A 24,630-nucleotide genomic window follows, 5' to 3' on the forward strand; every position below is an offset into this window, starting at 1 on the left:
AAAATATTCATAATTAAAAGTTTTATATTTTGTAAAATCCATAAAACAGAAAATGACTTTGTTTTCTTCAAAATAATGGTTTAAAAGTTAAAGCTATCTCTCAAGTACTTAGCGACCCTGAAGACAAGCCCCTCATACTCATCAAGAGAAAAGGAAGAGTGAGTGAATTATCAAAACCTACTAAGTAAAGCCAGAACTTTAGCAGCTGATGGAATCCACCAGGTACACTTTGTTAGAGGCGGGAATTCTTCAGGTTTTGCTGGAAACAGGCGTAAAGAAACAAATTGCAGCAATCTCTCTACCAGTTGCTTGAATTTCTTCTGGGATAATCTGGTAAAGATTTTGAAATAATTCTAATCAAAATTTTTCATTTCTTATTTTGTCTATATATTTGTTAGAGACCAAACTACATCCGATATGCATAGAATATAAACTATTCATTCTCACAGATTATATTTATTAAGTTGAAAACATTTCAAAAGATGTGAAATTCTACCAATACTATTTCTCAAATAAGAAATAAACACAAAAATTACTGCAGAATTATTAGTATAATTTTTAAGTCTTTCAGGATTTACCAGTTTTCATTATTCACAGATCCTGTTCTGGAAGACTAACCTGTATGCTAAGATTTGTTCCCTATGCCCCAGGTCAGCACTTGTGCTTTCATGACCACTTGTGGACATAAACAGTAGTGAGAACCTCGAGGCATCGGCATGTATGTATGAATGAGATTCAGTAGGGTAGTGCTTTAACCTTCGTTTCAGTTCTCATACAGTAACCAAGTATCTTTTCTATAGTCTGAGATCATGTTTTTCATATTTTGTGCCTTTTTTGATTATTCTGTTATTTTTTAAAATGGCCCTCCAGCCAGGCACTGGCGGTGTACACCTGTAATCTCTATAATTGGGAGACTGAGACAAGAGGACTGTGAGTTAGAGGCCCACTGGGATACAAGGTAAGTTCCAGGCTACCCTGTCTCAAAATCCAAAGATCGTACAATGTAATAATTAAGTGCTGGCTAGTCCCAATGAACAAGACGACTGTGATGTTATCCAATGAACAAGGAGGACGTGGCATGTTGTACTTACAAAGTGTGTGTGTGTTATAGCATTATTAGCATTGCATATGGTACAACCATCATGATCTCAACTTAACCAACTTACATGGAGTAAAGCATCAAGTACAAGCACTCATAAAGTGGATGCTTGGTGAGCTGACAGGACTGTCATCAGAGAGGCTTCTGGTAACCCACCCAAGCAAAGGCTCATTGACGTGTGCTAGACAGCATTGTTTGTGACTTCATAAATACAGTTAGTTTCTGAATACTACTACCAATAATAGTAATTATCACTAGTATAATCAATAGTAATAATTATTATTATAGTCATCATGAGGCCTGACAGTATTGAAATTTTATTTTGGAAATATTTTGCCCTTTTAGTTTTTTCCCATCATGGAGAAATGTCTACTAATGTAAATATAGACTCGATGGGAAGAAGTAATGTGCTTTTGTAATCTGGTATTTTTAAATAAGGAGAAAGTACCACATGTAGTAAGATGTGCTAACAGAGAGGAAATAAAAAGACACATAATAAAGCAAAAGTTGAGCAAATTCACTTGAAATGTATAAAAAACAGAAATGTGTTACATAAAAGCTGCAAGTGGTCAATATTTTCACAGGAACATGGTTACTTAGATTAAAAATATTTATGTATCTTTTATGTATTACTGAAGTATACATTTTATAACTGGCTTTTGAAGCATTTCAAAGTATAAACATCATTCCTAAAAATCTTCAAAACATTTAAATATTATAAAGGTTTACAATAGTTTATCATAAAATTAATAATATCACATTTAAAAGTGAGAGACTATGAAAGTTTTTGTTTACTTTTTAAGCCAGTGAACTAGGAAATGATGGTCAGCTTCCACTAAGGTAGCTATCTGTCGTAGCAAGTGAGCATAGATGACATATGTAGATGTGATATTAAATTGAGGATTCTGAAAAAGATATTAAAGATAACTGTGTTAAAATTGTGTTAACAAGGAAAAACACAAATCTTAATGAATTTTAAGCAGCAAATTCAGGAAGCTACATTTGAGTTTGTGTAGTTCTTTAAAAACAATCAACTTGTATTTAAGCAAAACTAGTTTCTGTTATAGGCTCTGGAGTCGTATATTAGCTGTGCACCATTAGGTATGGTTTTAAACTTTAATTCTCAATTTTCTAGGCTGTAAAATGGAAATAATATCTATCTCAGGAGTCATTTTGAGTTTTAAAAAGAAAACATATATAAAGCACCTTGTCCCATTCTCCATAAATGCTGTCAATCAATCATTCTTACTCAATTAAACAGCAAGAGAACATTGTGGGTTTTCTTGATTTAAAAAACAAAAGGAAAACCAGGTAAATGTACGTTGTAAAACTTTTGCACTGGGAAATAAGCTGGCTTCATTTGTCACAGAGAATAGTAAGCATGTGCTGTGACAACTTTCAAATGTTAAAGGACTGTGAGAATGCTCCTAAACTAAGTAAACCCCATATTAATCTTTCAAAGCTGAAGCTCTTTCGCAGTGTTTATTTCATAAATTTCCATCGAAGTTATATTATTAAAACTCAGGTGCCAGGTAGAGAGATGGTTCAGAGTGCCTGATGCCCTTCTAGAGGTCATGAGTTTGGTTCTGGCACTAAGAACTGTGTGCAGTGTTAGTCCTAGAGCATCTGACTTCAACCTTCATGAGTACTCCACACAAGTAGCTCACACACAGACACACAAATAAAAATTAAAAATAAATAAAAAATCAATCCGATTGTGATTTTAAAAAAAGAGAACCCTGTTTTTCAAAGCTGACTAATGAGGCAGGAGTGAACTTAGGGCGCTGACCACCTCATCCAGTAACAGCTCTGGGAAGAGTGATGTGAGCAGAACTTACAGCTGACTAACACATGCTTCTAAGAGCTGAGCTTTATGCTGTCAGCTTATAGCTTTTCTCTATCTGCACATTCCCTACACTGACACTTAATATTCTTAACTTCAAATAAGTTAATATACCTGAACAACAAATTATAAAGAATGGTATAATGTAGTGTGTTAACTAAGATAATATAATTTTTAAAAAAATTAAAGATTTGATTTTACTTAATACCTTAATATATTTTTGTATTTTTAAATCCATCTCTCTCTCACGAGAGAGCAAGTATCAGTTTGCTTTCTAACAAATAACTAACAACTTTTATGTTTCTATCAGAATTCTAATGAACATTACTAAAAAACAGAAGCCTAGTATATGGGGAAATTCTGTATCCTGTGCCAATTAGGTGAGAGGAAAGTGTCTGAGTGGAAAGGGAAGAATATCCAAACACTGTGGAAAGGAGGTATGAACTCACTTATAATTTAAATTCCTCATATAATTTAGCTTCTGAGTCTCTTTGGGTTACAATTAAATATTATCCTAAAGAGTATTAATACTATTGCAAGTTATAGTTATCTGATATAATTTAATTTGCACATGCAGATTGACATATGAATTCAATAACTCTAACTTACCTGTAACAGTATAAAATATGCTCTAAGATCATCTTTTGTTCGTGGACTGAAAAAGGGACAGACATGATTAATTACAGTTGAGTGGTTAATTTCATAGTATCTAATAAAACATGACTATTATATATGTGTTTTTAAGAACTGAGAAGCCAAAATAAATTTAAGTTTACATGCATTGCTTTTATTGAGATATAAATGTCTCTAGTGTGCTTGGAAAATAGTAGGCTGGTTCTGAGAATCACTTAAAGAGCAAGTTACTGAGGAAAGCTGTAGCATTTTAAGGTAAAAGCTAGACTATGGAGAATGGGATCCCTAATGGAGGAGTTAAGAGAAAGGACTGAAGGAGCTAAAGAGGTTTGCAACCCTGTAGGAAGAACAACAATATCAACCAACCAAACCCCCCCCCCCCCGAGCTCCCAGGGACTAAACCACCAGCCAAAGAGTACATGTGGAGGGACCCATGGCTCCAGTCACATATGTAACAGAGGATGGCCTTGTCAGGCATGGGGGGGGGGGAGGAGAAGCCCTTGGTCCTGTGAAGACTGGATGCCCCAGTGTAGGGGAATGCCAGGGCAGGGAGCTAGGAGTGGGTAGCACCCTTATGGAGGCAGGGTTGGGGGAATGGGATGGGAGTTTTCTGGAGGGGAAACCGGGAAAGGGGATAACATTTGAAATGTAAATAGGGGTTGGGGATTTGGCTCAGTGGTTCAGCGCTTGCCTAGGAAGCGCAAGGCCCTGGGTTCGGTCCCCAGAACCAAAAAAAAAAAAAAAAAAAAGAAATGTAAATAAAGGAAATATCCAATAAAAAAAAAGCCTAATAAATAATCAGTAATTTAAAAACACATTTTCTTTTAACATGGATTATTTTTACTTAATATTTATTTATGCATTAAAGAAAGAAAATGTGCTTCAGCTTATAGTCCACTCCTGAAGAGACAGAAATGTCTGTAACCCGGCAACAAGTAGGCCGACAGTAGATCCACACCTCTCCTGCTCCTCCAGATTCAATCCTCCAGTCTCATCACCCAGCTCTGAAGCAGAAAACCTGCTGTGGTCTCTTTTTCTTTCTGGTCCCACCTCCAAACTGATCACAATCTTTTCCTCCAACTCAACCCATTATCCAAGCCGCTAATACCAGCAGGCACACCCTGGGAAAACATCAGCTTAGCAGGCCATGGAAGCAGGTCCACAGAAAATTTCCTACTAGGCAGCAGACAGCAATCATACTCATTCAACAAAGACAAACCCAGTACAGCACCTAGACCAGTGGTGCTTGTTCTTAACCTGTGGGTCATGACTCCCCACAGGGGTAGCATATCATATCTTGCATATCAGATATTTATATTATGATTCATAACAGTAGCTAAGTTACAGTTATGAAGTAGCAACAAAAATAATGTTATGGTTGGGGTCACTACAACATGAGGGTTGTAGCATTAGGAAGGCCAAGGACCATTAGACCTACAATCATCCCAATTCCAGATACCTAGATACTAATATAAAAACACCATCAATAACAGCCAGGGCATTGTGTCTCTACTAGAGGCCTGCTATCCTACCACAGCAGGCCCTTTTATCATAGCTGAAATAGAAGAAAAAGACTTTAAAATCACCTGAATGAAGATAACAGAGATCCTTAGAGAGGAAATTAATAAATCCCTGAAGAAAATCTATAAAAACACAGAGTGGAAGGAAATGAATAAAACTGTTTAATATTTGAAAATAGAAACAGAATCAATAAAGAAAACCCAAATTGAGGGAGTTCTGGGAAGGAAAAAAATTTAGAAATCAAAACAGGAACTACAGAGGCAAGCTTCACCAACAGAATATAAGAGATGGAAGAAAGAAGCTCAGACACTGAAGCTACAATAGAAGAAATAAATACACCAGTTAAATCTAAAAAACTCCTGACACAAAACAACCAGGAAATCTGGGACACCATGAAAAGACCAAATCTAAGAAAAACAGGAATAAAGGAAGAAGAATCCCTACTCAAAGGCCCAGAAAATATTTTAAAAAAATGATAGAAGAAAAATTTCCTAGCCTAAAAGAGGAGATGCCTATAAAGGTACAAGAAGCATTCACAACATTAAATAGATTTGACTAGAAAATAAAGTCCTCTCAGCACTTAATAATCAAAACACTAACTGTACAGAACAAAGGGAGAGTATTAAAAGCTACAAAGAGAAAAGAACAAGTAACATATCAAGACAGACCTAATAGAATTATACCTGACTTCTCAATGGAGACTGTAAAAACTAGAAGGCCCTGGACAGATATGCTGCAGACTCCTAAGAAACCACAGATGTCAGCCCACAGTACTATACCCAGCAAGACTCTCAATCATTACAGATAGAGAAAATAAGATATTCCATGAAAAAACATGTAGGGAAGAAAATTCCCAACCTAAGAAGGAAAACTATAACCATGAACACATAGGAAATAAACAGTCCAGACAACCAAAATTAAAGGAGGTGGAACACATGCACGAACATACACACGCACACATGAACTCACATGCACATGCATGTACACACAATCACCACCACCACCACCAATAACAACAAAACAACAAAACAACAAAAATCAACATTCATTGGGCATCGATATCTCTCAACGTCAATGGTCGTAATTACCCAATCAAGAGACACAGACTAATAGAAAGGATGCCAAAACAGAACCCATCTTTTTGCTGCATTCAAGAAACACATTCCAACATCAAAGATAGAAATTATCTAAGGATAAAGGGTTAAAAAAAGATATTCTAAACAGACCTAAGAAAAACAAGTTAGTGTAGCTATTTTGATATCAAACAAAACAGACTTCAGATGAAAACTAATTAGAAGAGATAGGGAAGGACACTACATACTCATCCAAGGGAAAATCTACCAATATTATATTTCTATTATTAACATCTATGCCCAAAGCATACACCTTTGTAAAAGAAGCACTACTTAAATCACATATTTGACTCTCACACACTGACAGTGGGAGACTGCATTACACCATCTCATCGACAGACAAGTCATCTAGATAAAAAGTAAATATAGAAATGCTAGAGCTAATAGATGCTATAAACCAAATGGACCTAACATATTTACAGAACATTTCACCCAAACACAAAAGAATATACATTCTTCTCTGTACCCTATGGAATTTTCTCTAAAGTTGATCATATACTCAGACATAAAGCAAGTCTCAACAGGTTAAGAACACTGAAATAACTCACTCCATCCTATCAGGTCACCATGGATTAAGGCTGGTTATTGACAACAAAAGAGATAATAGAAAGCTTACAAACCGTGGAAACTAAACAGCTCTCTTCAGAATGAAAAATGTGTCAAGACAGAGATAAAGAAATTAAAGACTTTCTAGAATTGAATGGAAATAAATACACATCACACCCAAACTTAAGGGATACATGAAAATTGTTCTGAGAGGCAAGTTTATAGCAATAGTGCCTACATTAAAAAACTGGATTTACCTCATATAAGCAACTTAACACCTGAAATTACATCCAAAAGAAGTGTAATAAACTCAAGAAGTAAACTCAAGGCTGAAATCAATAAAATAGAATAAAAAAGAGTAATACAAAGAATCAATGAAACAGAGTTGGTCCTTTGAAAAAAATCAGTAAGACCAACAAACCCTTATCTAAATAACTAAAAGGGGGAGAGAGAATATCAAAATCAACAAAATCAGAAACAAAAAGGGTAAGAAGGTAACACCTGACACTGAGGAATTCAGACAATCCTATAAACACACTTTACAAGCTGAACTCTACCAAATTGGAAAAATCCAAAAGAAAGGTTTAATTTTCTTTATAGATACCATTTTTTTAAAAAGTTAAATTAAGATCAGATAAGCAATTTAAACAACTTATAACCCTTGGTGAAACAGAAACAATCATTAAAAGTCTACCAACCAAAAAAAAAAGCTTTGGACCAGATGGTTTTAGCATATAATTCTACCAGACTTTCAAAGAAGAGTTAATACCAATATTCCTCAAATATTCCCACAATATAGAAACAGGAAAAACACTGCCCAATTCATTATACAAGGCCATAATTTTTCTGATACCCAAAACCACACAAAGATCTAAGAAAGAAAGAAAATTATAGACCATTTCCCCTTATGAACATAGATGCAAAAATACCCAATAAATACTTGCAAACCAAATCCAAGAGTACATCAAAAACAACATCCACCGTGATCAAGCAGGTTTTATTCCAGAGCTTCAGGGATGATTCAATATATAAAAATCAGTAAATGTGGGTTGGGGATTTAGCTCAGTGGTAGAGTGCTTGCCTAGCAACTGCAAGGCCCTGGGTTCGGTCCCCAGCTCCGAAAAAAAAAAAAAAATCAGTAAATGTAATCTACCATATAAACAAACTGAAAGACAAAAACTACCGTATCATCTCATTACATGCAGAAAAGGCCTTTGAAAAGAATCCACTATTCCTTTATAATAAAAGTCCTGAAGACATTAGGGAAGCAAAGGGACATATCTCAACATAATAAAGACAGTTTAAAACAAGCCCATAGCCAATAGCAACTTAAATGAGGAGAAACTCAAAACAATTTCACTAAAATCAGGACTAAGAGTTCTAGTACTTGAAGTCTTAACTACTGCAATAAGACATCTGAAGGAGATGAAGGGGATATGAATTAGCAAGGAAGAAGGTGATATCATATGACAGCATACATGAGTAACCCTAAAAAACCCACTAGAAAAATCCTACAGCTAATAAACACCTTCAGCAAAGCAGCTGTACAGAAAATTTCTGTATTAAACCCAGTAGCCTTTCTATATACAAATGACAGCCTAATAAAGAATCAGAGAAACATCACCACAAAAATCCTTAAATAATATAAAATATCTTGGGGTAACTGTAACCAAGCAAGTGAAAGACCTAATGATAAAAAAGTCTAAGTCTTTGAAGAAAGAAACTGAAAAAGATACCAGAAAAGAGCAAAATCTCCCATGCTCATGGATTGTTAAGATTAACATAGTTAAATGGCCATCCTACCAAAATCAATCTGCAGATTCAATGCAATTCACATAAAAATTCCAATACAATTCTTCACAGATCTTGAAAGGACAATTCTCTATCTTATATGAAAATGCAAAGAAGACCAGTATAGCTAAAACAATCCTGAAGAATAAAAGGATTGTTGGAATCTCACTATTCCTGATCTCAAGTTATACTACAAAGCTATAGTAATTAAAAACTGCATTGAATTGACATAAAAACAGATGTTCATCAAAGGAATTGAATCAAGATTCAGACATAAACCTGCACACCTAGAGACACCTGATATTTGATAAAGAGGCCAGAAATACATATTGGTAAAAAGATAGCATCTTCATCAAATGGTGCTGGTCAAACCGAACAGTTGGATGTAGAAGAATGCAAATTGATACATTCTTCCCCCCCCCCCGGAGCTGGGGACCGAACCCAGGGCCTTGTGCTTGCTAGGCAAGCGCTCTACCACTGAGCTAAATCCCCAACCCAAATTGATACATTCTTAAAACCCTGCTCAACACTCAATTCCAAATGGATCAAAGACCTCAGCATAAAATCAGGTAAACAACCCAACAGAAGAGAAAGTGGAGAACAACTTTGATCTTACTAGCGTGAGAGAAGACTTGCTGAACAAAACACTGATAGTGCACTCATATCAACAATTAATAAACAGGGCCACATCAAACTCAGAAGCTTCTGCAAGGGAAAAGGTACTGTCATTTAGACAGTGGCAGCCTACAGAATAGGAAAAAGATTTTTACCAACTCTACATCTGACAGAGGACTAGGAAATAAAATATCAAAAAACTTGACACAAAAAACTAAATAACCCAAGTAAAAATGGGGTACAGATCTAAACAGACTTTTCAAATAGGGGAAACTCAAGTGGCTGAGAAATAGTTAAAGAAATTTCAACACCCTTAGCCATTAGGGAAACACAAATCAAAATGACTTTGAAGTTCCATGCTAACCTCTGAATGGCTAAGATCAACAACACAAGGGACAGCTCATGCTGAAGAGGAGGGCAGCAGGGAGAACACTCCTCCACTGCTGGTGGGATGCAAATGTGTACAGCTACTATAGAAAGCACTGTGGCAGTTCCTCAGAAAGACCCATCTACCTCCAGATCCGGTGCAGTGGGAATTTTGGTTTCTTTAAAAACATAGAAATATTATGGGAAGTGGTTCTGTTTAATCCCAGGTGTGCGATACGGAGATGCTTCTGACTGTCCACAGCAGCAAACTATGAAGTGCCTCATGCCCTGGCAGGGGCGGACTTTGTCAGCTGCAGACAGTTTCTGCAAGTGTATGGTGTTAAGAATTCTGGGAACTCTTGAGAGGATATAAAAAAAAGCGGCTGCTTCTCTTCTTCCTCTTCCTGCTGCTGCTGAAGATCAAACCTGCCCCAAGGAACGCAATGCCCCTAGTCAGCAGGAAGTAGTCTAATAATACTGATGCTCCCTTCCCCTCTAACCTTCTTTCTCTCCTACCTAGTATTGAGGGCTGGGAGTTGGAAGGGTAAAGAAGGGTGGTAGAAAAAAAGAATCCAAAAAAGTAGCCAAAGGTCTGGTTTCAATCCAGCTATACCACTCTTGGGCATATACCCAAAGGATAACTGATCCTATCATAGGAACACTTGCTCAATAGCACTTGGGTGGCCAAGAACCAGAGACTAGATAGTCCAGAGACTTAGGATAAAACCAAATGCTCTTTGTCTTAAAAAAAAAAAAAAAGTAACAATGAGTCCTAATGCTATTCTGCTATATTCATAGACTGTTGCCTTATCCAGCCATCACCACAGAGGCTTCCTCCTGCAGCAGATGGGAACAAATACAGACTCACAGCCAGACATTATACGGAGACCTTGGAATACACAGCTCTAAATGAGGTATCTCTCTCAATCAAATCCCTCCCTCAGAGCTCAGGGAACTCCATGGAAGAGGAGGCAGATGGAATAGGGGAGAGAGAGCAGACAAAGGACACCAGGAGAACAAAGCCCTCTAAATGAACTGAGCAAAGCTCACATGAACTTTAGAGACTGAAGCAGCAATCACAGGGCCTACATGGGTCCTCTGGACACCAGTCCCCTGCATATGTGTGTGTGTGTGTGTGTGTGTGTGTGTGTGTACACACACACACTATATATATATATATATATATATATATACTACAGCTTTCAGTTTATGGGACTCGTGAATGTGTAAACGTGTGAGTCTCTGATTCTGTGCCCTTCTCTTTGGGCTCTTTATTTTTTTGAATTGTCCAAATTATTTTATTCTGTTGGTATCTCCTAGAAGCCTATTCTTTGCTCATGAGAGACAGAAAGGGAATGGATCTGGGAGGAGTTGAGGGAGGAGAAACTGTTTTCAGAGTATATTGTATGAGAAAAGAGTCTATGGTTAATGAAATGGGGAGAATGTCTATAAACCAACTCACATCCGGATGCTAATTAAAAGAATTTTACTTGGGTCATCCTGAAATATCTTGACTTTAACATTATCAGTTTTGTCCAGGAGAGTTTTAGTCCCAAATCTGACCAGCATTTCTCACTTGTTCAAAGTTTATAGTATACTGTCACAGATACATAGAAGTAACTTTCTAATTTAAAAATGATTCCTGAACACGAAATCATGAAATTCAAGATCTTTCACTGGATCCCAGATTAAAGGCAAAACTCAGACATTAGAGCTTTTGGGGATATTAAACTCTGCTGAATTTTCTCTCTGCTCAAGACTTAGATTTTCACCTATTACTTTAAGTCTTTTTCCATTTCATTTAGGATTTTATCAAACTAGCAGTATCATTCATGTTTACATGAATTGTTAGGCACAAGCAACAAAAAGTATGCATGGGCTTGACATCTTGATGTTTTTGATGAGGTTTTTGTTGTCATGCTCAGGAAGTAGCCAAGGTCCAGTTTGGTTTCAACTCCTTCTGGCCTGAGGTGATTACCTGAGGTAACAAAAGCTATTTTCTGGAAAAAAAAATGTATAGGCTACAAAGAAGCCCAAGATTATGGACTAATACTCAACTTATATCTGCATAGCACATATATCTGTACACAAAAATTCTTAACACATAATTTTAAAAGTCATAGATTTCCTTTTGCATATTCGCAGATCCAAGAAATCCAAACCTCAGGACACTAAATAGCTTTGTTTCCAGTATTCTATAATCCCTTTCTGATCCATGTCTTATTAAAACTCATATAAGATACTTCCTAAGATTAAAACAGACATAAAGAAACATGAGATATGTATCTAAGTCATCTATACAGATTAAATATCAGTTACAATTACCCTTTCCATTCTTGTAACAAGCTGTTAATGATTCCCTTCAATACTGACTTCTGAATATCTTGAGGCTAGAGGCAAAAGAAAATAATAAGATATAATAATTATTAGGATATTTTGTGATTTTTACATTATTTTTACTTGCAGATCTGTTTGAATAATGACGAGCAGACTTAGTGACTGGAGAATAACCCTCAGAGCAGTGTCCATTTCACACCTGAGAACTCCAGGGAGCACCAGTTATGTAGACTACAATGAGATTGCTCTCTGGGATGTGCAGTATATAGTTTGCAGAAATATACAACGTGATCTTTTGATTACTAGCAACAATTTTATGAAACTGAAAAAAAATTCACTTTTCTTTCCTTGAGAGGACAAAAATCACAAGTCCAACAGTGTTGTATTTACTAATTTAAAATGTTTGGCATACATCTACACAATGGAGTACTATTCAGCTATTAAAAACAATGACTTCATGAAATTCATAGGCAAATGGATGGAACTAGAAAACACCATCCTGAGTGAGGTAACCCAATCACAAAAACACACACGGTATGCACTCACAGATAAGTGGATATAGCCCAAAAGCTCAGATTACCTAAGCTACAATCCACAGACCTCATGAAGCTCAAGAAGATGGATGACCAAAGTGCGAATGGTTCAATCCTTCTTAAAAGGGGGAGCAAAAATATTCACAGGAGGAGATATGGAGACAAAGTTTGGAGCAGAGATAGAAGGAATGGCCATTCAGAACCTGGGGATGCAGTTCATATACATATAGCAACCAATCCCAGACAATATTGCTGATTCCAAGAAGTGCATGCTGACAGGAGCCTGATATAGCTGTCTCCTGACAGCCAGAGCATGACAAATACAGAGGCAAATGTGAGCAGCAAACCATCGAACTGAGAACGGGATCCCCATTGGAGGAATCAGAGAAAGGACTGAAAGAGCTGAAGGAGCTTGAAACCCCATATGAACAATACCAACCAACCAGAGCTCCCAGGGAGTAAACCACTACCCAAAGACTATACATGGACTGACCCATGGCTCCAGCTGCATATGTAGCAGAGGATGGCCTTGTTGGGTACCAATGGGAGAAGCCCTCAGTCCTGCCATGGTTGGACCCCGCCAGTGTAGGGGAATGTCAGGGTGGGGAGGCAGGAAGGGGTGGGTGGTTGGAGAAGGGGTATACTCTCATAAAAGAAGGGGAGAGGGGGTAGGATAGAGGATTTATGAATCAGGAAAGGGAATAACATTTGAAATGCAAATAAAAATATCTAATAAAAATATTTGGCATACATTTTGGCTATGTACACCTTGATTCAAGTTATAGTTTTCAGTATGTAAACCAGGCTAGCCTGGACCTTTTGATTTTCCTCAGTTTCTTAATTGCTGGCATTACAAATTGAACAATTATACCTGAACATTTGGGATGAATTTAATTCCAACAAGTTAGTCCTGTTGATTCAGCAAGTGCTACTAAGCTATGTTCTACTAAAATTACTTTTTTCTTTTATTTTAAGATGATACTGTAATTACCTCATCCCCCTTTCCCTTTCTTTCCTTCAAACCCTCCTATGTAGCCTTTTTGCTCTTTCAAATTCATGGTGTCATTTTATTAATTATTATGTGTGTATAGGTAATATGGCACACACATACAGTCTGTATAATGCTATTATGTGTATTTATGTTCTCAGGGAAGAATAACTAAATAAAAGAAAAACTGTTTTATCCTAATGCTCCAAACAAAGTCATAAGAAAGGAAAGTATAGACCAATGGTTCTCAACCAATGGGTCACGACTCCTTTGGCAAACCTCTATCTGTAAAAATATTTCCACTGTAATTCATAATAGTAGCAAAATTATAGTTATGAAGTCACAACAAAAATAATTTTATGGCTGGGGTTCACCACAACGTGAGGAACTGTATTGTAGAGTCTCGGCATTAGGAAGATGAGAACCACTAGGATGGTTGATGTGAAACAGTCAACAAAATATTAGCAAAGTGAACAAAAAACATGAAAAGAATCATACACTGTGGCCATGCAGGATTTAGTCCAACCTTACAAGGTTTATTTGACCTTTGGAAATACATGAATATAATTAATCACATTAACAAACTCAATTCTTGATCTCTGCATAAGACCTACTGTCTCTGAGCCTATGTCACTTCCCGTGACTGACTCAGAACTAAACTTTGGAGAATCATTCAAGTCACGTTCCCTGAGTAAGTAAAATAGGTTGGAGTCAGTGAGAGGGGAGTGGGATGAGGACCTGTCAGAGGGAGGACCAGGAGGGGGTTAACAACTGGACTGTAAAAAGGATTAAAGAATAGTAATAAAAAGTTTAAAAAAAGAAAGTCTTTCTAAATTCACATTAGATACAGAGGTATTTTCTGTTGAATTCTCAGATAATTAAAAAAAAGAATAATCTAGTGATTTGAAAATCCTATTATAAAATTATATTGAATGTTTAGTGTAATTATGTTACAAAGTGGCTGCATCTGACATAGAGGAGCTGGAGAGATGGCTCAGAGGTCAAGAACACTTGCTAATCTTCCAGAAGACCTAAAATCGGTTCCCAGCACCCACAGACCTATAGACCACACTCCAGTCCATAAGCAGGGATCAGGTGCCCTCTGCTGGCCTCTGTGGGCACCCTTATACACACACACACACACACATTCATTCACACAAACACACAGACTGAAAATTAAAATCAATCTTTTTAAAAAATAAGAGTTGTGCAATAGAAACACAAAATTATCCTACTGAAATATGTCCATAAACAATACTTACAGTATTAAGTAAGGCATCAAATACTGCATTCACCAAATTGGCATTAATCCCAGCGTCCTCAATAGTATTAAATGAGGCTGTGGCATCTTTCTGCAAATTCAATTAAAGAATTAAATATGTTTAATATTTCATGGATTATTCTTAATAATATCTGAATTATACTTTTTTATAATCTCAACTAATCTTATTGTTTGATGATCAAAAAAGAATCATTGAGGTGATTAATTATTGAAGATAAAATTAATGCTTTGGTTTTAATAATTTTTTAAAATTGAAAGAAAAATAATAGTGAAATAAATAAAATACTTAGTAAATCACAAATATTTTGATACATATAATTTAAAAATACATCCATTGTTTAAGTCAATACTGACTATAAAATAGTCTTTTTAAATTTAAAATTGTCAGTGAATGAAAAGTACCTTTTATATACTATTTATTACCTTAAATGCAGCATTTAATTCTGTGAAAGAATCAAATGCAGTTATATAAAAAGCATGTACTGTTTTCCAATTTCCTGTGGCCTCAGCTTTTTCTAAATCTTCCCTATAAAACAAACAAAATTATATATTAATTATAAGTTGAGAGAAATATCATTCAGCTAAACAGCATTTCTTTAAAAAAATAATATTATGCTAAATATATAATTTTAAGGCTGAAAACAACATAAATCAGTTGTAGTTGATATAAACAGTATATAAATGTGTAGTTCTTCATTATATTAAAATAGTAAATCACAGTTCCCTAAGAGTCTTGCTCTGTAGCCCATGTTGGCCTCAAACCTGGAGTGTTCTTTTTGCCTTACACTCCTGAGTGCTAGAATTACTGGTGTGTACTATCATGTCCAGCTAAAAACCATCGCCTTGAGATGTGCCCTTTCTCACTCTTTCCTTTTCCTCCACAGCCCATCTTCTGGAGCGTTCGTACTTTAACTCTCTCCTTTTGCATTCCCATGTAAGTACTTCAAATTATGGATTTTCTGAATGGTGACACAGCTTTTAGAGAATGGTTACATAGTAGATGAATTTGTGTTGTGTGTGTGTGTGTGTGTGTGTGTGTGTGTGTGTGTGTTAATGGTAAAATTAATTATTGTCACCATTTTGAGACAATTCTGACTCATTCACTGGTGTTTGCTGTCTTTTGCTACAACATATCCACTATCCATTATTCACACATTTATTTACATCTTCAACTTGAGATATCTTGTCCTTGGTAAGAATCTACAAGTTCAGCTAATTTTTCAGAGAAAGACATTAAGCTATGCAAAACACTGATATGCAGGTAACTGTCAGTCTACATAGAAGAGTGAGTCAGAACTTACTCAAAGTCTTTCACAGTTTTGGGCTGGCTAGGAAGAATAGGTTCTGGAAGGGGTGGGACCTTCACTTCAGATGATAATGAATCCATAGACATGCGCTGTTTTTGTCTAACGTCAAGACAAATTGGTGGTAGGTCTCTCACTGTGAAGTGTAAGAGAACATTCCACGTAATGAATCAAAGCTTTTTCAAATTAGCAAATACCAGGGTAATTTAACATAAACAGAAAACAAAGCATTTTATAATGCATTCACTTTGGGACTATGTAACAAAGCTCCCATCCCACTGAAAGGCAATTTCCAGCTACTTCATTTCTAACAGCTATTAGACTGTGCTTTCCATAAACTCAGAACCTTTAACAGCTATTTAACTATACCTTATATAAAGTTAGAGTTGACTACCATTGATCTCCATTCCTCCCCAAAGCCCTTCATAGATGAAATGTATAGTTCTTTCACTCTCTTTCCTTTTTAAAGTGTCTTTCAAGGAATATTTCAGTGAAACAACATTATTAACACTTACTAACTTTTCAGAAATAGGCGAATCACTTACATGCTTTCTTATCGGTGTCCACAATAAGTAAGATTCTATTTGCGTCTCTACCCTTACTTTTGAGTTTTGGACTGGCCCATATTTGTTTTCCATTTTCTTGAAGTAATTACATGTATTTAAGATCTTACTTTCTTATTGTGGACATGCATTTCTCGTGTGTTTCATGGTCTTCCTGGCTGTTCCTTTGTTCCTTATTATAATAAAAATTTGTAATTGAAAATTACAAACTTTGACCATGATCCTTTAATGCTGCTTATTTTTACTTGAACATAGTAATTTTGAGCTCTCAGAACTAAGTGCACCTCTGTCCTTGGCTATTTCTGTGTAGAATCCAAACAAAGAGACCTCTGTGACCCTTGTACCCCCTTCCTTCTACTTGTACTCAGCTGTTAGTTTTCTTCAATCCCTATGCTACTCAATTTGGTTGTAAGCTCAGTATGGGGTACCCTGGGATAAGAAGGGGTTGTCAGTTATCTTGGAGAATTCTGAGGGATCTCATTGCTTCCTCATCATGGGACCCCATCCTGGGATGTCCTCTACTTGCTCTTGATAAAATCCCTTCAGCTTCAGCTTTTGTTCTAGAACCTGCCTTCTGCACTTAATGAGTATCTATTACTTATTTTGAAATTCTCTTATGCCAGGGTCCACCAACAGCTTTGCTCAGTTCTCCTGGTACCACCTACCCAGCAGCTCACACCAGGGAGAACTTATATTTTGGGTTATTTATTCTGTTTATTTTAAAAGGTTTAAGTGGCCATTTTATCAGTTAACTTTATTGTAAATTATGTTCATGATTTTAAACATTGATACATAGTTAACGTAAGTTTTTACATAGTGATTTAAGGAGATTGAAAAACTGCTTGTTTCTGCTGTTATACTCATAGTCACAGAATCTAGCACTAATCCTTTTTTATTTTAGAAAATGGAAAAATTCTCTGGCAAGTCCATTAGCTAATTTTACCTTTTTTTTTTTTTTTTTTTTTTTTTTACTGTAGTACTTTTGTATTTTTATAGTTGGGGAACTTGCAATCTAAATCTCTTTTATTGTGTTTTTCTTCACTGAAGCATATATAAACACTAAGAACAATGTTCAGTAAACAGAAAATGATCATCAGAGTACTGATATCATCAATGGATTAACTGACTGGTAAGTAAGAGCTGAATGGGAAATTAGAAGGTGGGGCCTAACTAAGAGCAATTAGGTTACTGTTTTAGTCAGAGCTCTTTTGCTGTGAAGAAACACCATGACCATAGCAACTCTATAAAGGAAAACATTTAATTGGGGCTTGCTTAGTTTCAGAGGCTTTGTCCATTGTCAATGATGGGAAGCATGGTTGCGTGCAGGCCAGGCATACATAGTGCTGTTAGTTCTACATTCAGGTTTGAGGGCAGTAGGAAGACACAAGTCACTGGTCCTGGCTAGAGCTTTTGAAAACCTCAAAGTCCACCTCCATTGACATACTTCATCCAACAATGCCATTCCTCCTAATCCTTTCAAATAGTGCCACTCCCTGGTATCCAGACATTCAAATTAATGAGCCTCTGAGGGCCATTCTTATTCAAAGCACCAGGAACTTACTTACTGGAAGTGTGCCTTTTTTTTTTTTTTTTTTTTTTTTTTTCCAGAGCTGGGGACCGAACCCAGGGCCTTGTGCTTGCTAGGCAAGCGCTCTACCACTGAGCTAAATCCCCAACCCCTGGAAGTGTGCCTTTGAAGGGTTTGTCTGATCACAGTCTCTCTCACCTTCCAGCTGCCAGAAGGTGAGCAACTCTACTTACTTCTCTGCATTTGTCCCATGTGAAACAGTGACTCAAAATGAATCCTCCCTCCCTTTAAGTTCTTTTTCTCAGGTATTTTGTCCCAGTTATAAGGAAACTAGCTAACACAGTCTATTTTAAAATAAACTGTCTCTATTAGAAGATAGTACAATTTTCAATTTTTCATATGCCCCTTCTTATCCCAGGGTACCCCCTACTGAGCTTACAACCAAATTGAGTAGCATAGGGATTGAAGAAAACTAACAGCTGAGTACAAGTAGAAGGAAGGGGGTACAAGGGTCACAGAGGTCTCTTTGTTTGGATTCTACACAGAAATAGCCAAGGACAGAGGTACACTTAGTTCTGAGAGCTCAAAATTACTATGTTCAAGTAAAAATAAGCAGCATTAAAGGATCATGGTCAAATTTTGTAATTTTTAATTACAAATTTTTATTATAATAAGGAACGAAGGAACAGCCAGGAAGATCATGAAACACACAAGAAATGCATGTCCACAATAAGAAAGTATGGCTTTCGGGGCTGGGGCTCAGTGGTAGAGCGCTTGCCTAGGAAGCGCAAGGCCCTGGGTTCGGTCCCCAGCTCCGGAAAAAAAAGAACCAAAAAAAAAGAAAGTATGGCTTTCACACTTATTAGGCAAACTTGAAACACTGATGGCTGAGCCCTCCTTAGAGTCTGGGGTGAAGCAGGTAGGGGTAAGACATAAGAAATTCATTTATAACAAGCTCCCAGGTGATGCTGATGTTGCTTGTCCTGGGATGTACTCAGTGATGTGAGGTGAGAAGGTAGTGATGCTGAAAACATGCAATATAGAATTTCTTCATTTCTATAATTATTTTATATCTTATTAACTATGCAAATATTAAAGATCAAGCAGTTTGTACTATAAACAAAGATTTGATAAAGCTTAATTTATTATCAAATAAAATTAAACATTTCCAAAATGATTTATGTTTAAACATTTTTTTATTACTAGTGAGGAACACTTTAGCAGAAAAGAACTTAACTCCAGTCTTGTTAAAATGATCTTCTGTTACTCTTCCACCTTTCCTCATTCTTCACTAGGCTTACCCTTTCCTATCCCTTCCCACACACTTTTCCCAATCTGGCTATAAACACCCTCTATTAAACACAAACAGATTCATTCAAATATAAATCAGCTTATTCATAAACTAAGCCTATATGGGTGTACATTTTTATACCCACTCACTTTTATTAATACCATGCTGGGGTAGAACAGTGAAATCGAGTTAGTAAGAGAACTTGTTTGGCAGAGCCTGAGAGCGGGAGAGTCTTATATAAGAGAAACAGGAACGCTGAGGCTGGGAGGAATGTCCAGTGAAGTAGCGCCAGAGGCTGACAGCAGGTTTTATTTTTAGTTCCAAAGGTAACTTGCAGAATGTTAACATGCATGTTAATGAAATTCAAGTCTGAAAGAAGAGCAGAATCCTTTGCTCATATCAGTGAATGGAAGCCAAATTACAGGATGTGACATTCAGCTATTAAGGGAAGAAAAATAACAGCTCACAGCTGCTCTTATGTCCCTAAATATCAAAGCATTGTTTCTAGAGAATGGTTTTTTTGCCTTTTTTCACAGATGGCTTTTATTAAAGTTCAACTCAAATGAGAAAACCAATAACTATGGTGATTAATTAAACCTCATATCAATATCATAAATAAAACAGGAAAATCTTCATTCTGACATATGTAACTGCAATATATGAGGATATTGTAATACAGTAAAAAAAAGCAAAAATACACTTGTGAAAACGTGTCATTTAGGTTTCATTCAGTCAATGTGTGGAACTCTGTGCTAAATTGATAAGCAGTAAAAATTTTCCTTCCTTTTAATAAAGTGCTGCCTATTTTGGTTGCTTAGAAACATTAAGCAAAACACTTGAAGCCAATATAAGAAGAATACAACCACGACGAGGGCTGGTGGTATAGTAAAATGTGTGTAGATTAGAATACAGTTATGTATAAGGGTGTGAGATTATTTTGCCATCTAACTATTTACAGATTGACTTTGATTAAATACAGAATATGTAGCTTTCTACAACTACAATAATCAAAATGAAAACTGACATTTTGGTTGATTACATAAAGACAGTTCCTGCATAACCATCAAATATAGTAACAATAACTCAGATATAAACAAAAGTATCTATGTGGATTGTTCAAGAGAAGGAACCTAGATCTATGTGCTGCTGACAAGGAAGTAGGGGCAGACAGAGTTGTTGCTTTTAATACACAACTGCAAAACATCATACCCTAAAGTTTCATAAATAATGGAAAAGTCCCAGCCTTGAAAATCAGGGACTTAATCTATTGCTTGCTGAGCTACTCTGTTAACCTTAGTCACTGAGGCTCTTGGAACTGAGCTCTGATATAAAATGATTGAAATGGTCAGTCACTTGGGGGTGTAACTGAATAGATTGCTTGAGTGGGAGTAGCTTACCCTTTGTGTGTTTAAGCTATCAGCTCTTTAGGAAATTTTATATTGTAAATATCTGTTTACTGCTCTAGTTGGCAGTCTGAACCTGGGATAATGGGGCCTAAAAATGAGAAGAACTAAAATTTCATGTGATAGGCAACTTTATACAGAACATTAGACAATTATGCTCTGAGGGTTAAGGAGAGTCACCCAAGTAAAGTATCCAATCACAGAGACAGGCAAAAATGTTTTTTTCGTAGAGGCTGTGGTGGTCCAAATGAAAAAGGCCCTCATAGACCCATAGGGAATGGAACTATTAGGAGGTATGGCCTCATTGAACTACGTATGGCCTTGTTTGAGGAAGTGTATAATTGGGAGTAGGCACTGAGGTTTCAGATGCCAAGCCCGGTGTCTCACTCTCTTCTTGCTGCCTGCTGATCCAGATGTAGAACTCTCAGCTACTTCACTAATGCCATGACTGCTTGCCTACCCACCACACTTTCTGCCATAAGGATAATGAACTAAACCTCTGAACTGTAATCCAACTCCAATTAAATGCTGTTCTTTGTAAGAGTTGCCATGTCATGGGGTCTCTTCATAGCAATAGAAACCCTAATTAGGACAGGCATCTGAGTAACAACAGCTGAAGTAAACTCACTCCTATCTGCTACAACTGGGAGGAGCACGGAAAATATATTCTAAGAATAGTTCTGTGTTTTGAAGAAACTGAGGTTGCAAGACTCTTGTCTTATTTTCTGTTCCAACAACTATTCAAAAACAAAGTAGATAGGACTTATAAACAATCAAATATAAAAATATCTCTCATCAGTGTGATTAATATTGTGATCTGTTATAGAGAAGCTGAAGGAGCAAAGGAAAGTAAAATGTGCATGTTATCTAAAAGCCTCCTTTCAGGTATGGGTCCTGCTCTACAGCATGAGCTAAGGACAGTTTTGGAAGAATCAAAAGCCCAATCTTCTTTTCCTGGATCTATATAGTATATCCACATATATGGTAGTTTTAAAATATGCCCACAGGTTCTTTGATATTTCTTCAATCAAAAGAAGGAGTCTAGTTGCCATCCTTTTGAATATGAGCCAGTCTTAATGAATCCCTGATGATAAAATGTAGTCCAAGTCAAGACTTGACTATAAAATCTATGCAAGTTTTGTTTGGCTTTCTCTTTACGGATATTCAGTCTTACAATTCAGTCATTATGCTATAGGGAAGTTAGGAAGCCACAGAAAAATGCCACAGGTAGGTGCCTAGTCCCAGTCCCATCTACAGTCACAGGAATGCTCAGCAAGCCCTCAGAGGTCACTCTAGATCCTTATTTTTCAAGTTGTCTCAGATGATGCTAAAGAGAAAAAAAGATTCCCTTCCAATAATTACTAAAATTTGATGTGGTTTTTATAATGTGAATAAATAATGGAAAATGTGACATTAGGAAAATCAAATCATCTCTTAGAATTTCATGTCTCATCTTTTAAACAAATAAAATGGCTGAAGGGATGACTCGGCAGTTGAAGAGAACTTGCTGCTTTTGCAGAAGACTTGGGTTAGGTTCCCAACAACCACATCTGACAATCATAAGTTCCTGGGATATTTCAAGGGATATGATGCTCTCTTCTGGCCTCTGGGAGCTTGCATGCATGTGGTACATTTATATGTATATACATATTTACAGACATTTGGGTATACATAAACAATAAATAAATCTTTCTTTTAAAGAAAAATAAAAGAACAAATGGAGGCTTTTGAAGATAAATGGTCAGTTGAGAAGACTTTTAATTCCTCTCAAATTCTGTTAAAACTACAACAAAAAGTTCTCTTATTTTCTTTTTTTTTTTTTTGTTTTTTCTTTATTAACTTGAGTATTTTTTATTTACATTTCGAATATTTTTCCCTTTCACGGTTTCCGGGCAAATATCCCCCTAACCCCTCCCCCTCCCCTTCTTTATGGGTGTTCCCCTCCCCATCCTCCCCCCATTACCCCCCTCTCCCCAACAATCTTGTTCCCTGGGGGTTTAGTCTTAGCAGGACCAAGGGCTTCCTCTTCCACTGGTGCTCTTACTAGGCTGTTCATTGCTACCTGTGAGGTTAGAGTCCAGGGTCAGCCCATGTATAGTCTTTGGGTAGTGGCTTAGTCCCTGGAAGCTCTGGTTGGTTGGCACTGTTGTTCACATGGGGTCTTGAGCCCCTTCAAGCTCTTCCAGTCCTTTCTCTGATTCTCAGTTCAGTTGTTTGCTGCTGGCATTCACCTATGTATTTGCTGTATTCTGGCTGTCTCTCAGGAGAGATCTACATCCGGTTACTGTCAGCCTGCATTTCTTTGCTTCATCCATCTTGTCTAATTGGGTGGCTGTATATGTATGGGCCACATGTGGGGCAGGCTCTGAATGGGTGTTCCTTCAGTCTCTGTTTTAATCTTTGCCTCCCTATTCCCTGCCAAGGCTATTCTTGTTCCCCTTTTAAAGAAGGAGTGAAGCATTCGCATTTTGATCATCTGTCTTGAGTTTCATGTGTTTTGTGCATCTAGGGTAATTCAAGCATTTGAGCTAATAGCCACTTATCAATGAGTGCATACCATGTGTGTTTTTTTTTGTTTTTTTGTGATTGGGTTACCTCACTCAGGATATTTTCCAGTTCCCTCCATTTGTCTATGAATTTCATAAAGTTTGTTTTTGATAGCTGAGTAATATTCCATTGTGTAGATGTACCACATTTTCTGTATCCATTCCTCTGTTGAAGGGCATCTGGGTTCTTTCCAGCTTCTGGCTATTATAAATAAGGCTGCGATGAACATAGTGGAGCACATGTCTTTTTAATATGTTGGGGCATCTTTTGGGTATATGCCCAAGAGAGGTATAGCTGGATCCTCAGGTAGTTCAATTCCAATTTTCTGAGGAACCTCCAGACTGATTTCCAGAATGGTTGTACAAGTTTGCAATCCCACCAACAATGGGGGAGTGTTCCTCTTTCTCCACATCCTCACCAGCATTTGCTGTCACCTGAGTTTTTGATCTTAGCCATTCTCACTGGTGTGAGGTGAAATCTCAGGGTTGTTTTTTGATTTGATGATTTCCCTGATGACTAAAGATGTTGAACACTGCTCCCTTCCTATCCCCAATACCCGCCCGATGTTGACATTTAGGTGTTTCTCAGCCATTCGCATTCCTCAGCTGTGAATTCTTTGTTTAGCTCTGAACCCCATTTTTAATAGGGTTATTTTGTCTCCCTGCAGTCTAACTTCTTGAGTTCTTTGTATATTTTGGATATAAGACCTCTATCACTTATAGGATTGGTAAAGATATTTTCCCAATCTGTTGGTTGCCGTTTTGTCCTAACCACAGTGTCCTTTGCCTTACAGAAGCTTTGCAGTTTTATGAGATCCCATTTGTTGATTCTTGATCGTAGAGCATAAGCCATTGGTGTTTTGTTCAGGAAAATTTCTCCAGTGCCTATGTGTTCGAGATGCTTCCCCACTTTTTCTTCTACTAGTTTGAGTGTATGTGGTTTGATGTGGAGTCCTTGATCCACTTGGACTTAAGCTTTGTACAGGGTGATAAGCATGGATCGATCTGCATTCTTCTACATGTTGACCTCCAGTTAAACCAGCACCATTTGCTGAAAATGCTATCTTTTTTCCATTGGATGGTTTTGGCTCCTTTGTCAAAAATCAAGTGCCCATAGGTGTGTGGGTTCATTTCTGGGTCTTCAATTCTATTCCACTGGTCTATCTGTCTGTCTCTGTACCAATACCATGCAGTTTCTATCACTATTGCTCTGTAATACTGCTTGAGTTCAGGGATAGTGATTCCCCCTGAAGTCCTTTTATTGTTGAGGATAGTTTTAGCTATCCTGGGTTTTTTGTTATTCCAGAT

The 24,630-nt window shown here is 36.9% G+C and overlaps 1 protein-coding gene across 4 annotated transcripts in view; it reads right to left on the reverse strand.

Annotated features, from left to right (window-relative positions):
• Positions 1-24,630, reverse strand: part of Hectd2 (HECT domain E3 ubiquitin protein ligase 2) — a 77,075-nt gene that overhangs the window by 21,792 nt on the left and 30,653 nt on the right. For all 4 annotated transcript variants that reach the window (XM_032891878.1, XM_032891877.1, XM_032891876.1 and 1 more), the window contains exons 3-9: positions 15,989-16,127; positions 15,111-15,213; positions 14,668-14,757; positions 11,873-11,937; positions 3,552-3,597; positions 1,895-2,004; positions 182-330 (exon numbers count right to left, since the gene is read on the reverse strand). In XM_032891878.1, coding sequence (XP_032747769.1) covers positions 182-330; positions 1,895-2,004; positions 3,552-3,597; positions 11,873-11,937; positions 14,668-14,757; positions 15,111-15,213; positions 15,989-16,080 — 655 coding nt within the window. In that variant the 5' untranslated portion in view covers positions 16,081-16,127. The remainder of the gene's footprint in view (positions 1-181; positions 331-1,894; positions 2,005-3,551; positions 3,598-11,872; positions 11,938-14,667; positions 14,758-15,110; positions 15,214-15,988; positions 16,128-24,630) is intronic.

The sequence above is a fragment of the Rattus rattus genome, chromosome 2 (assembly GCF_011064425.1).
Source record: "Rattus rattus isolate New Zealand chromosome 2, Rrattus_CSIRO_v1, whole genome shotgun sequence".
Taxonomy (NCBI): Eukaryota; Metazoa; Chordata; class Mammalia; order Rodentia; family Muridae; genus Rattus; species Rattus rattus.